This window comes from Pseudophryne corroboree, chromosome 2 (genome assembly GCF_028390025.1).
Source record: "Pseudophryne corroboree isolate aPseCor3 chromosome 2, aPseCor3.hap2, whole genome shotgun sequence".
NCBI classification, from domain to species: domain Eukaryota; kingdom Metazoa; phylum Chordata; class Amphibia; order Anura; family Myobatrachidae; genus Pseudophryne; species Pseudophryne corroboree.
Window position 1 is genome coordinate 471,305,491 of NC_086445.1, and position 15,100 is coordinate 471,320,590.

Sequence of the window (15,100 nt, forward strand, 5' to 3'; positions counted from 1 at the left end):
TTCCCGGGGGGAGTCAGCTCAAGTGGGGGCGCGTCTTCGCTTTTTTAGCCAGGTCTGGGTTCACTCACAGGTGATCCCTGGGCTATAGAGATTGTTTCTCAGGGATACAGGCTGGAATTCGAAGACGTGCCTCCTCGCCGGTTTTTCAAATCGGCTCTGCCAGTTTCCCCGTCAGAGAGGGAGTTAGTGTTGTCTGCAATTCAAAAATTGTATCTTCAACAGGTGATAGTCAAAGTTCCTCTTCTCCAGCAAGGAAAGGGGTATTACTCAACCCTGTTTGTGGTCCCGAAACCGGACGGTTCAGTCAGGCCCATTTTGAATCTAAAATCCCTGAACTTGTACTTGAAAAAGTTCAAGGTCAAGATGGAATCGCTCAGAGCGGTCATCGCCATCTTGGAGGGGGGGGATTGGATGGTGTCCCTGGACATAAAGGATGCATACCTTCATGTTCCGATTTTCCCTCCTCACCAGGCGTTCCTGAGGTTTGCAGTGCTGGACTGTCATTACCAATTTCAGACGTTGCCGTTTGGGCTTTCCACAGCCCCGATAATTTTCACCAAGGTAATGGTGGAAATGATGGTGCTCCTGCGCAAGCAGGGGGTCACAATTATCCCATACTTGGACGATCTCCTCATAAAGGCGAGATCTCGGGAGAAGGTGCTGGACAGCGTTTCGCTGTCGGTGAGAATGTTGCAAAGGCACGGCTGGATTCTCAATACAACGCGTCTGACCTTTCTGGGCCTGATTCTAGACACAGACCAGAAAAACGTTTTTCTTCCGATGGAAAAGGCTCAGGAGCTCATAGCCCTGGTCAGGAACCTATTAAAGCTAAAAGAGGTTTCAGTGCATCACTGCACGCGTGTCCTGGGGAAGATGGGGGCATCATACGAGGCCATCCCCTTCGGAAGGTTCCATGCGAGGACCTTTCAATGGGATCTACTGGACAAATGGTCCGGGTCCCATTTACAAATGCATCAAAGGATCACCCTGTCTTCCAGAGCCAGAGTATCTCTCCTGTGGTGGCTGCACAGTGCTCACCTCCTAGAAGGCCGCAGGTTCGGAATTCAGGACTGGATCCTGGTGACCACGGATGCAAGCCTCCGAGGTTGGGGAGCAGTCACACTGGGAAGAAATTTCCAAGGTCTCTGGTCAAATCTAGAGACTTGTCTCCACATCAACGTCCTGGAGTTGAGGGCCATATACAACGCCCTATGCCAAGCGGAGGCATTGCTTTGGAACAAACCGGTTCTGATTCAGTCGGACAATGTCACAGCAGTGGCTCATGTAAACCGCCAAGGCGGCACAAGGAGCAGAGTGGCCATGGCAGAAACGACCAGGATTCTTCGCTGGGCGGAAGGCCATGTAAGCGCCCTAGCAGCAGTATTCATCCCGGGGGTGGACAACTGGGAAGCGGACTTCCTCAGCAGACACGACCTGCATCCGGGAGAGTGGGGACTTCATCCAGAAGTCTTCGCACAGATCGTGGGTCGGTGGGGACTGCCTCAGATAGACATGATGGCGTCCCGTCTCAACAAAAAGCTACCTCAGGCGGTAGCGGTGGACGCTCTAGTGACACCTTGGGTGTTCAGGTCGGTCTATGTGTTCCCTCCTCTACCTCTCATACCCAAGGTGTTGAGAATAATAAGACTAAGCAGAGTCAGAACAATCCTCATTGTTCCAGATTGGCCACAAAGGACTTGGTATCCGGATCTGCAAGAGTTGCTCACAGAAGATCCGTGGCCTCTTCCTCTAAGACAGGACCTGCTGCAGCAGGGGCCCTGTCTGTTCCAAGACTTACCGCGGCTGCGTTTGACGGCATGGCGGTTGAACGCCGGATCCTAGCGGAAAAAGGTATTCCGGAGGAGGTCATCCCTACGCTAATAAAGGCAAGGAAGGACGTGACATTGAAACATCACCGTATATGGCGAAAATATGTTTCTTGGTGTGAGGCCAGGGCTGCTCCTACGGAGGAGTTCCATTTGGGTCGTCTGCTTCACTTCCTGCAAACAGGAGTAAAATTAGGCCTAAAATTAGGGTCCATAAAGGTCCAAATTTCGGCCTTGTCCATTTTCTTTCAAAAAGAATTGGCTTCTCTTCCTGAAGTACAGACATTCGTGAAGGGGGTGCTGCATATTCAGCCTCCTTTTGTACCTCCGGTGGCGCCGTGGGATCTTAATGTGGTATTAAGTTTCCTCAGGTCACCTTGGTTTGAACCACTCCAAACAGTGGAGTTGAAAAGTTGGAAAGTGGTCATGTTGTTGGCCTTGGCTTCGGCAAGGCGTGTTTCGGAATTGGCAACTTTATCACATAAAAGCCCCTACTTGGTTTTTCACGTGGATAGAGCAGAGTTGTGGACGCGTCCTCAGTTTCTGCCAAAAGTGGTCTCATCTTTTCATATGAACCAGCCTATTGTCGTGCCTGTGGCTACACAGGACTTGGAGGATTCTGAGTCCCTGGATGTGGTCAGGGCTTTGAAGAGTTATGTGACCAGAACAGCTAGGATCAGGAAGACCGAAGCTCTGTTTGTTCTGTATGCAGCCAACAAAGTTGGCGCTCCTGCTTCAAAGCAGACTATTGCTCGCTGGATCTGTAACACGATTCAGCAGGCGCATTCTACGGCAGGATTGCCATTGCCTAAATCGGTTAGGGCCCATTCCACTAGGAAGGTGGGCTCTTCTTGGGCGGCTGCCCGAGGGGTCTCGGCACTACAACTATGCCGAGCTGCTACTTGATCGGGGTCAAACACCTTTGCAAAGTTCTATAAGTTTGATACCCTGGCTGAGGAGGACCTCCTGTTTGCTCAATCGGTGCTGCAGAGTCATCCGCACTCTCCCGCCCGTTTGGGAGCTTTGGTATAATCCCCATGGTCCTTACGGAGTCCCCAGCATCCTCTAGGACGTTAGAGAAAATAAGATTTTACTTACCGGTAAATCTGTTTCTCGTAGTCCGTAGAGGATGCTGGGCGCCCGTCCCAAGTGCGGACTTCTTCTGCAAGACTTGTATATAGTTATTGCTTACATAAGGGTTATGTTATAGTTTCATTGGTTTGAACCGAGACTATGTTGTTGTTCATGCTGTTAACTGGGTAGTTTATCACAGGTTATACGGTATGATTGGTGTGGCTGGTATGAATCCTGCCCTTGGATTAACTAAAATCCTTTCCTCGTACTGTCCATCTCCTCTGGGCACAGTTTCCCTAACTGAGGTCTGGAGGAGGGGCATAGAGGGAGGAGCCAGTGCACACCCAGAATCCAAAGTCTTTCTTAAAGTGCCCTATCTCCTGCGGAGCCCGTCTATTCCCCATGGTCCTTACGGAGTCCCCAGCATCCTCTACGGACTACGAAAAATAGATTTACCGGTAAGTAAAATCTTATTTTTGGAGAGTAAATTTAAAGTTTTATACAATGAAAGGTTAGTTCTAAAGTGACGGGAAATGTGTCATATAGAAAAAAGCCCTAAATCCATTGAAAATGGGTGTTTTTAACAGAGATTGATGTTCTGCATATTTAAGAAGCCCTCACACTGGCGATACTTACAGTTTCTCATCATGATGACAAGAGAGGTGCAAGAAATTAAGAAATACTATATTATTAGAATCAAACAATTTTTCCTTTTCAAATTAAACAAAAATATTTTTCATTTTTTTTTAGCAATCTATTTGTTTATTTGACTTTTTTAACAATATATTAACATTTTTCTAGTGGATTGCTCAATTCTGGGCTTTCAATGAGTCGTACAGAGGAGTCAAGAACTGGTCAGTATCACAGTAGAGCTGAGCACAGGCATGCACATGGGGTGTGCAGGATGTGCAGTCCACACACCCTTTAGGAAGCCTCTCTTTGAATTCAAGATAGCTTGTGTGTATCCAAATAGAGCAGTTTCACATCAGCCATCTTGGATTAAAAATGAGGCCTCTTCCCTGATTTTATTTTGCTGCAATAATTGCTTAAAATTATTACTAGACCCCTTAAGACTTTGGCACTGCTACTTTGTGGAAGCATCTTCTGACTGCGGAGAGTAAGTGTAAACCAAGCTGTTTTGAGCTGCACATCTACTGAACGGCGTACATTAGTTCCAATGTACAGTTATATTTATATATTAATTTATATTTCTGCTAAGTGACCTAATAATCTAGAGCATTTTTCAGAGAGTTGGTTGTATTGGTTTCTTACTTCCAACTATATTGTTCTAACAGCAGTATTACTATTTTAACATCACATCTATATATACAGTATGACAAGGTCTCTTTTATCTACTAAAAAGAAAAATGTAATAAATCAAGAAGAGTTTACTGCTTTATAGTAGGTCTCTTACAGGGAGGCCAAAAATCCCCCACAGAGGAAAATGCTCCAAGTAAAAAAAAAATATATATTGAAAAATAGTGGAAGCAGCTTCAGGGACAAAACGTATAAAATGTGTCTGTGCTTATTCTACCAGGCTCTGCTCTCCTTTGATTACCTAGCAGTGGGTGGCTATTGAATGTTAGCTTCAAAACTACAAGCAAAAGCAGGTTAATATATGGAGCATGTCATGAAACTCATTCTCTACAGAGCAATATGAAAGGAGACCGTCTCCTTTGACCTGATACACTGGGGCTCAGTTCTGCTGAGCACTGCCGGGTTTTTGCTTTAGTACTGGTAGAGCATGTCCTGCAAAGTTACTGTAGCTTTATCTATCCCAAGAGGCAGCTTTGTCAGAAGGTCTTAAAGCTCTTGTGTAGAAGAATTTAATCTTTAAACTTTATATATATATTTATGTGTGTGTGTGTGTGTGATGCTGTAGACTGTCACAGCAATGGAATAAATGGTGCATTTGGGATCAGCAATACAGTACTTGGATGGCTATTTCATTCTGCCCTCTGGGTTTGCAATCCATATTGTCAGACAGAAGCTATTAGTATCTAATAATAATCTGTAAACACACCAACAAGGGACAGCATAAGTGTTTGCCAGCCTCACAGATGCTCGGTGTTGTTAGATGCTTCTTGGTTACACCCCTGTCATGTTAGGGTGAAGTGTAGTCATTATGAAACACAGCATGCAAAATATTTCTTTTCTCAACTCTGGGCAAGAAATGACTACTATGAGATGTATTAGCAGATGGGAACATAAAATTACAATAACTCACTCCTTTATTCATCTGGATCAGATCAGATGTACTGAAGGCAATCAGCAGGGTAATTCTTTATAATAAAGGCCCCACCCAATTTTGCACACTTGTGTCCGTCCTGAAGTGTCTTCAAGACTGATAATAGTTACCAGATATTTGCTTTATTTCATGCATGGCAAATCAATTAGATGTGATTGATTGCTCTTGGGTATAAAACATTTCCTTTAGCCCCATTTGACTAAGGGGGACATTTACTAAGCAGTGATAAGAGCGGAGAAGTGAGCCAGTGGAGAAGTTACCCATGGCAACCAATCAGCACTGAAGTAACATCTATAGTTTGCATACTATAAAATTATACAGAGCTGCTGATTGGTTTATGGGGCAACTTCTCCACTGGCTCACTTCTCCTCTCTTATCACTGCTTAGTAAATGTCCCCCTAAATGTCCTAACTTTTTACACACAAATGCAAGAAATTTTATTTTTCTCTGTACCATTTCTTTAGATTTTGTAAGTTTATTTATTACTTGTGCTTTGTTTTTATGTTACCTCTTGTACAAAGCTGCATGCACAAATAATAATAGTTAAAATATACATTCACAAACCTATATTGTAGATTGCACTGAAAATGTCTTTGTAGAATCTGGTAACAATATACAATTTATTTATTTTTTCAGGATGAAATTCTGACTGTAATCAGACGTGTAGATGATAACTGGGCCGAAGGAATGCTGGGAGACAAGATTGGAATTTTTCCCATTCTTTATGTAGAGGTGAGAAAATGATAGTCATGGTGGGAATTAACAAAATAAAACCACCCTCCACATGTGTAATAAGATTTCCATCTATTGCGTTTCCTCATAGACAATGTGAGTTTCTACACAAGGAGAGGATGATGGAATATCTGTAAACTATGTGTGGGGAATTATCTAAAGTATACTTACATTTCATAATAAACACAGATGTTTTGTCATGCAGTATGAAAATTAATATATCGCATAATCTGAATTTATGATTTCATTAAACTGTATTGAGGGCAATACTTCATAGCAGAGCAGCATAATGGTCACACTGTCTATTTGCCCTTTGGTTATTATGTTGGCTATTATTTTCAACACAATTCCATCTACAAACAATAATATATATACAAAATATATAATCTATACATAATATATCTAGTTAGAGCTAACATATGAGCTCAAGTGCCTGATCCGCATAACACACAGATGAATACAGTACATAATACAGTACATAAGGAGTACAGAAAAAAAAATGTACGACCCTTCTCCTTCTGAACGTCAAAGCTCTAGTCCAAAGCACTCGCCATTACTCCTATCTATTCTGCCCCTTACCTGACTTTCCATATTACAGTCTTCCCTAAATGCCACAGTGAGACTTATCTTAACTCTCTCACTGCTCAACATATTGCACTGGCTCCCCTTCAATTACAGTAAACAATTCTAGCTATTTACAATGTCCTCACTAACTCTTCTACCTCATATATTTCTGACCTAAGTTTGCAGGAAATCTACAAAAACAGCCATTTTAGGGATACCCACAAAATGTAAGCATTAAAGGATGTATGAAGCAGTATAAATCAGAATGGGAGCAGCTAACTGGGGGTCAGAGGTGAAGGCTTTCTGCAGGCACCTGTTGCCTAATACTGTATTATAATTTTATAACAAATATAAAAAAAATCAATTTGAACTCGTTCACTGTTTTCAGTCACTTGAAAGTGAAAACATTTGACAAGATAATCATAAGACCTTGTTATGCTCATTAGCAGTTGAGTCATAAGCCAATATTTCTTGAGAACTCAAGACAGCAATATATTATTTTGAATGATATTAAATTAATTGAAGAGATACTCATAGTGAGAAAACAACTATTTTTAAACATTACATATTTTTCCTTTCATGACCATGTGTCTGTATAGTTCATTTCATATATATTTCTTTGGTCATAAATAGTTTTTCCAGCATTTGTATAATAATGGCAATGGTCCCCAACTGCTGCACCCAGGATACTTTTGTTATTATATAATTACTTTGTACTTTTGCCCTGTAAAGTACAGAACAATAGATATAGAGAATAGACTTAATGAATGGCGGATTTGTTAATTGCTTTGAGAAAAGTGGAACAATTAGCCACTAGAAATCTACTTATTAAACAGACCTGCAAAATATTGTTTTTTGCATTAATAATTTTATAACCTACAGACGTGTTCTCAAACACCTAGGGGTATATATACTAAAAGTCAATTTGGATCGATGTTGACCGATTATTATTTAAAAAATAAATAAATTCTTTTTTGTCGATGTTGGGTCTCTTTTTGATAAATTTTTTTTGTTTCAGGTTCTACATCACACATTTACTAACAGATAATTTTTGACATCCTTTAAAAAAAAGATGTCAAAAATCATCTGTTAGTAAATGTGGGATTTAGGGGTATATTTACTAAAAATCGATCTGTGTTTTTTGGCCACTGTTTGGTCGATTTTGTATTTCAGGGTCTAAATCCCACATTTACTAACAGATAATTTTTGACATTTTTTTTTTAAACGATTTGTTAGTAAATGTGTCATTTAGAGCTTGAAACACAAAATCGATAAAAAATGTACCAAACGTCCTCTTTAAATTGATCAACATCAACCCAAATCGACTTTTAGTAAATTTCCCCCCTAGTATCTATACACCATACAACACGAGATGCCTAGCCAAACAGATGATTCGGGAGGTGTAATGTTACTATATTTTTCTTTCAATTTTGTGTCTTCTCAAAGATCCTTTAAGTGTGAAGTTCACCAACATTGTAATGAAGACTCAGTAATGTCAGTCCCAAACAATAACACAATATATGTATTTGTTTATGCCCTTCCCACTGCTGCTCTTACTTTCCTATCCTGCGGTACAGCTTCTGCCTCAAACCGCCCCTCCCCTTCTTCTCTGAAACATGCTTTACTGGTTTCCCATTCCCCTTAGAATCTAATTCAAGTTCCCCATCCCCATCCTTAAACCACTCTGCCTCTTCTTACATTTCCAAACTCAACTTTGTTAACACTCCCTGCCACCCTCTCTGCTCCTCCTCTGACCGGCGCTTCACCTCCACCCTGTTCACTTCCTGTCACACTCACCTTCAAGACTTCTCATGGTGACTCCCATCAACTGGAACTCACTCCCTTACCCAATCAGACTCTAATCAAGCCTCCCCAGTTATAAATGCACCCTTAAAGCATACTTTTTTTTTTTAATTAAAGTGTACCAGCCTTCTTAAATTAATTCTTCTCTAACCCGGAACCATTATCTTTTCTGTTCACCCTCCAACTGTTCTTCCCTTTACCTTAGTTTTTAAACTTTTACCTCCAGGGTTCTCTTCCCTCTTGTACGTCCCTAATATACTCCATATCACCAGTGCTCTTCTCCCTTTTGTCCATTTCCCTTCAGTTACTCAGATTCTGTATGTTCACCCATACGATGAGTATGGGTGAACATACAGATAAGTTAGATAAGTTCACTGTGTTCTGAATTGATTCCCATCTGTGACTTCAACTGGCTTCATTGGGTTGCCCAATCCGTGCCCCAGTTATCTGTTCTTTGCTATCTGATATGATATTAATGATTGCTATGGCATGCCTTTGTGTTCTGTTTAAGATCTAATACCTTGTCTAATTTGAAATGTTTTGTATGTTTACTCTTTATAGCACTGCATACATTTTGTGGCAGCTTATAAATAAAAGAAAATAATAATAATTGTTCTTAGTAAATCACCATACAATGTCTTATTGTTGATTAATGCTCTTATACTTCACTAAATTCAAAATAAAACCTTCTTACCCTGTGATACTTATAATCCAATGAAAAGTAATCGAATGTGGATTCAAAAATATGATTAAGAATGTTTTATTTTATTTAATGTTTCGGTAACAGAGAGTTGTTATAATTAAATAATTTAACCAAGATTGAGAATATCTGCAATTCAAAGGGCTATGCCACATTGGCACTCACAAAAGAAATATTAAAAACATCCTTATGTAAGTAAATGTCTCAGGATATAGAGGGATCTACAGTAAGGTTGTAAGTGGCAATTTCTTCCCATGGAAAGTAGCTCACAATATGTCAGTGCCTGGCATAGACAACATTTTTAAATTGTATAATGCCCATTGGGGTCCATTTATTGAATGTGCCAGTGGGGCCATTAAAACTAGCTGCATATTGGGGCAATAAGAAATTATTTGCAGTCCCAATCCATTGCCGGTTTCGGTTAGGAGCCTGACCTTTTTAGGCGGATGGCAATAAAGTAATAGCTACCACTCTCACTTTCTGGCTGGTTTCCGACAGTGTGCCTGCACAAACCAAAAGGTTGGGCAAAATCATTTTGTTATTGCCAGATGGAGAGGAGCATAAATGCTGCTGGGGTGGGATCTGTTGATCCCCCTGCTGTGATGCTCTCACCAGAGGAACATAGCAGATTACACCACCTGAAGATAACATTAGCTAACAGGGCTACCATACTTGCCTAATTTGAAAACTAGTTTTATGGAGATTGTAGCTGGTAATAGAATGCTCTGTGCGAAATGCACCATGTTGCTCCGCCAAAAGGGCGTGTCTAGCTCCACCTGTGGGTGTATCTATGCTTAAATGCTTGTTGCGAGATATTTCTATGTGTCATTAGTATCAATATATTTTGGGAAGTTTTGCAAGTACTGATACTAACATTGCTGACTTCAATACTTCATTTCTTGTTTGCAACTATATGCTGTGATATTTATTTTCCTCCCTTGTAACACAATCTACATGATAAATGTGATGCTTATGCAATTATTTCCAAATTAAATTTGACCTTGTGTGAATTCAACCCTAAGTATATATTTCTTGCAGCGTCGACAGAATATTTTGCTGTTTTTTTTATATTTTGCTGTTTTCTGGTATGCTAGATGTTATTTCTTTTTTTTTAACTGAAGAGATTTTATTAGAGAAGGTTTTCAATACAGAGCATACACAACAGTTTGAAGACAAACAAAGCCATTATCATTATCATAGTAGTAGTACGTCTGTAAACTGTGATACAAGGTATCAAGGTAACAATACTAGAAAGCATAAAAATCAGAAACAAAAGGAGAATAGGGGAAAGGAGTAAGAAAGAAGATAAAGAGAAGAACATAAAATAGGGGAGATGATGACAGTTAGTATTCCAGGGAAAATGTAGAGAACTTACTCATATATATAACCGGAACTAAACATTGGGCAGATACTTAGAAAAAAACAGAAAAGGCTCATGTATATGTTCTATCCTTCGACATTCAGCACTACCCGGGTTATGTCAAAAGGGCTCGACTTCAGTGTTTCAAAGGTTCATAGCAACAGGAAGTAAAACAGTCACACAATACAATACAAGGCATTTCGGGGAGCAATAAAGGAGGAATAATAATCAGACCAAGGCAACCATTTGAGCAGAGGGGATTGAGGAGCTAAGGAATATTGAACACTTATAGTTTCCATTTCAAAATTGCACTGGATTGACTCTATAATTTTGGACAAATGCGGTGGGTCTGTTCTTTTCCAGTATTGAGCAATGGCGGCTCTAGTGGCTATGAGAATTTATCCAATAACATAAGAGTGTTCAGAGGGTGGGAAATAATGCAAAAAAACTATCTCAGGACGGGGAGGGAGGAGCACTTTTGTAACCTTTTCAATCAGTCCAAAAAGTTCGTCCAAAGCTGCCTAATAATCGGGCATGTCCAGAATATATGTATTAAGGTACCATCCAACCCACAATGTCTCCAACAGAATTTAGAGGAGTCAGGCCAGATCCTATGGAGTTTATCTGGTGTGTGATAAAGGCCATGGATTAACTTAAACATCATTTCAGAGTGATTAATGCAACGAGACATTTTAAAAATATTCATGAAAATTTTGTTCCATTCATGATCTGTCAGAGGGGTATTAAATTCTGTCTCCCAACGCACTTGAATATGTAATTTCACATCATTGTACGGAGAGAGGAGAGTAACATACCACTGAGATATGCCGCCTTTGTGGTTTATGGAGGAAAACGTAGCCAAGATATATGGAGGGGGAGTAGGGGAAGAGAGAGGATCAGGTATGTTCGTCATTATCCAATGTCGAATGCGTAGATATTTATAAAAGTCCTTTGACGGTATCGAATGTTGGGATTGTAACTGTTGGAAAGTTTTAAGCCCCGAATTATCGTATAAGTCCTTGATCAGTCGAATGCCAAGCTCCCGCCAGTTCCGCAAAGAGAGATCTGGGAGCAATTTAGAAACCGCTAAAAGGGATAGGTGTGAGGAGGGCAGAGGGCAGTCACCCAAATTAGTGACCAATCGTTCCCAAACTTTAAGAGAATTAGTTACGCTCCTCATAATTTTAGCAGAAGGGGTCTATGTGAAGGTTTGACCCAAATTAAGTCTGGGAGAGGGAAGCCAGAGCATATATGTCTTTCAATATCTACCCAGGGTTTTACAGAATCTGTCCGAAGCCAGTCCTTCAACTGATCAAGGAGACACGCATGCTGGTAAAGTTCAAGATTAGGGAGAGCAAGACCGCCACTATCTTTGGATCTAAACAGGCGAGTTCTAGCTATCCTGGGTTTTTTACCCTTCCAAATAAAAGTAGACATGACAGAGTAGAATTTGTTAAGTAGAGCAAGCGGGACTAAGTAAGGTATGGCTCTGAACAGAGAAAGAATTTTAGGGAGGAGCATCATTTTAATCAAGGAAAGTCGTCCTAACCAAGAAATTTCATAATTCGTCCACTGTTTAGTGAGGGTTTTGAACTGGTCTAAGAGAGGGAGGTAGTTACAATCAATCAATCACGGAATGAGATCTGGATGGGATCCTGATCCCAAGATATTGAAGGGAAGAGTCTTGCCAGGCATAAGTATATGTAGATTGTAGGGGTTGATGTGGGGTTGAATCGATATCGAAAGCTAGCGCCTCTGTTTTAGTCGTGTTCAGTTTGTAGTAGGAGACTTCAGAGTAAGCCTGAAGAATATCGTGAATAGCTGGGAGAGAGGACTCAGGTTTAGTTACAAACAACAGGACGTCATCTGCAAACAGCAAGTCTTATGTTGTGTAGGGCCTATATCAATTCCACTAACAAGGGTAGAAGACCTAATTTTCTCTGCCAAAGGTTCTATTGCTAGGATAAAAATTAGTGGCGACAGTGGGCATTCTTGGCGAGTGCCGTTGGTGATAGGGAAAAGATCAGATAGAAACCCATTACTAAAAACGCGCGCTGAGGGTTGTGTATATAAACGTAGAACATTTTGTAAGAATTGTCCCGAAAACCCAAATCTGGCAAGAACTTCGGACATGTATAGCCAATGAATCCTGTCGAAAGCTTTCTCCGCGTCAAGAGAGAGCAGTAGTAGGGGCTCCCGAAGTGTAGAGTGAGCTTCTAGAAGAGAGAATACTCTCCTAGTATTATCAGGGGCTTGATGACGATAGTGAAACCCACCTGATCTTGATGTATCAAAGTGGGGATCAACGGATTCAGTCTATTTGCAAGCAGTTTGGCATACAGCTTAATATCTGTGTTTAAAAGTGCTATGGGTCTATAATTTGCGCAGAGAGACGGATTCTTGCCAGGCTTGAGAATCGTGATCACTTGTGCCTCCAACATTTCCCCAGGGAAAGGGTTGGAGGAGGCATCATTGTACAGTTAAGAAGAAGTGGGGAAAGTGAATCTTGGAAGGTAATATAAAAGAGATTAATAAACCCATCTGGGCCGGGGGCCTTGTCCTTTTTAAGAGCTTTCAGAGAGGCATGGATTTCGTTCTCAGTCCAGGGTGTGCAGAGTGTGGAGGCATCATCGGGGGAAATGGAAGGTAAATTAATGGAATCCAGGAAAGGCCGTATAAGCTGTAAGGAAGGTTGAGAGGTGGGGGGTCATGTTTAAGGTTATATAGTTTTCTATAGTATGAAGCAAATTGGTTTGCAATATCTTTAGGGTTCAGGGACAGTGATCCATCCGGGTTAGTCAAATTTTTAATTCTATTGATAAGATTTTTCCCTCTAAGTTTCCGCGCCAATAATGCACCAGCCCTATTGCCTAATGTGTAATATTTTTGGTTTAAGTTGGAGACCGCTCTTTGGACGTGTGAAAGGTACAGACTGTTAAGTTTCCTCTTCGCTTCAGTCAGGGACGTGAAAATGAGATCGTCTGTAGGGGACTGTTTATGTTTAGTTTCTAAAGTCGTCACCTCCAACTCATAGGCCAATTGGACTTCCCGGTTACGGCGCGCTATAAAAGCTGAAGCGTGGATAGCTGCACCTCTCAGGACTGCCTTAAGGGCACACCAATAATTGGAAATAGAAGTATCAGCAGGACTATTTGTGTCCAGATAAGAAGACAAGGCCTCTCGTAATATAGAGACTCCGTCCTTATCTTTCAAAATGTAATCCCGCAACCTCCAAGGGCGAGGAGGAGAGGTAGACGGTTTGTATGACCAGGACCAAATTAAAGGTGCATGGTCTGACCACGAAAATCGGCAATATTTTAACAGTAGGGATCGATTGCAATGTCCATTTATCCGTCAGGAGCAAATCGATCCTAGAATAGGATCTGTGCACTACCGAATAAAATGTGTAGTCTCTGGCACCAATATTCCTGATTCTCCAAGCGTCATATAAATCGAATTCAGTCAGTAAGTGTGAGAAGGAGGAGGCTAGAGATTTGGCCGCTTTGGCAGATTGTTTATCAAGTTTCGAGGATTTATCTAAATGAGGATCAGGAGCCAAATTAAAGTCACCCATAAGAAAAATCGCACCTTTCCTAACACTATACAACTTTTGAAAAAAGGATTTTAGGAACCGGGGTTGATTGGAATTAGGGACATAAAGGGAAACCAAAGTGACATACCTAGTTCGCAACTTCCCCACTAGAATCAGATATCTGCCATTGCCATCCACCCACTTACACTCCAATTGGAAAGAGCACGATTTATGGAATAGAATAGCGACTCCGTTTCTTTTAAACGGTCCACAAGAGACATAGTGAACTGGGTAATTGGTATTGTAGAACTGTGGGGGAGAGTGCAACGGAAAGTGAGATTCCTGTATAGCCACAACATCCGCCTTTTGATCAGCAAAATATTTCAAAGCCAAACGCCTCTTGTGGGGTGAGTTGAGCCCTTTGACAATAAAACTTAAAAAAGTGGCCATGGGGGAGGGTATGACAGAGTGGTACACAGCACAGCAAAAAACATCAGTAACAGTCGTGTCCAAATGCTATACATATCGACATAGCTCTCCAAGAAAAAAGAATCAAAGTCAGCATCAGTAAAGAAAAGAACATAAGAAGAGGAAATATAACAAAAAATAAAACAGGGGAAAAAAACAGAAATAGCATCCATAGAGGAGCTAGAGATACCGTCACACGGGTATCGTGACGGGCAAATACGGGTGGGTGGCGTGTCGGCCAAAAATACCCACCATCGCCTCCAAACCAGAGCACACCTAGCAGGTAATAATCAACCACAAAAATAAATAAGATAAGTAAGGTCATCCCAAAATGAGAAGAAATGGACATTTGCTATACAATTAAAACAAGGAACAAGAACAATTCTACCTCGGCCTAAGGTTAACGAGAACATTGGAACATCAGGCAAATAACAAAGCCTTTAGGGTAATAATCATGTAAACACAGATAAACCTGTAAAGAAAAAAAGCTAAATAAAAGCTGTCAAATGGATAACACAAGGCAAGCTTCAGCCCGGAACCAATGTCCATTCTTGGGCAATTTGTTTTGGTGATGTAGCAGAGGGAGTGGGTTGTATATCAAGAAGAATGTCCCATTTCTTCAGGATTTTAGGCCCATCCTCAGGGGTGTTGATGATAGTGGTAGCACCATTACGTAGTACTATCAACTTAGTATGGAATCCCCACTTATATTGGACTGTAGCTTTCCATAAGGCTGACGTAATAGCGGAAAATGAACGCCGTTTGGCCAGAGTCGCTGGGGACAGGTCCGGGT

The 15,100-nt window shown here is 41.1% G+C and overlaps 1 protein-coding gene across 4 annotated transcripts in view; it reads left to right on the forward strand.

The window, feature by feature from the left end:
* The window catches only part of SH3RF3 (SH3 domain containing ring finger 3), an 868,906-nt gene that overhangs the window by 472,235 nt on the left and 381,571 nt on the right, over positions 1-15,100 (forward strand). For all 4 annotated transcript variants that reach the window (XM_063953826.1, XM_063953827.1, XM_063953828.1 and 1 more), the window contains exon 3: positions 5,785-5,880. In XM_063953826.1, coding sequence (XP_063809896.1) covers positions 5,785-5,880 — 96 coding nt within the window. The remainder of the gene's footprint in view (positions 1-5,784; positions 5,881-15,100) is intronic.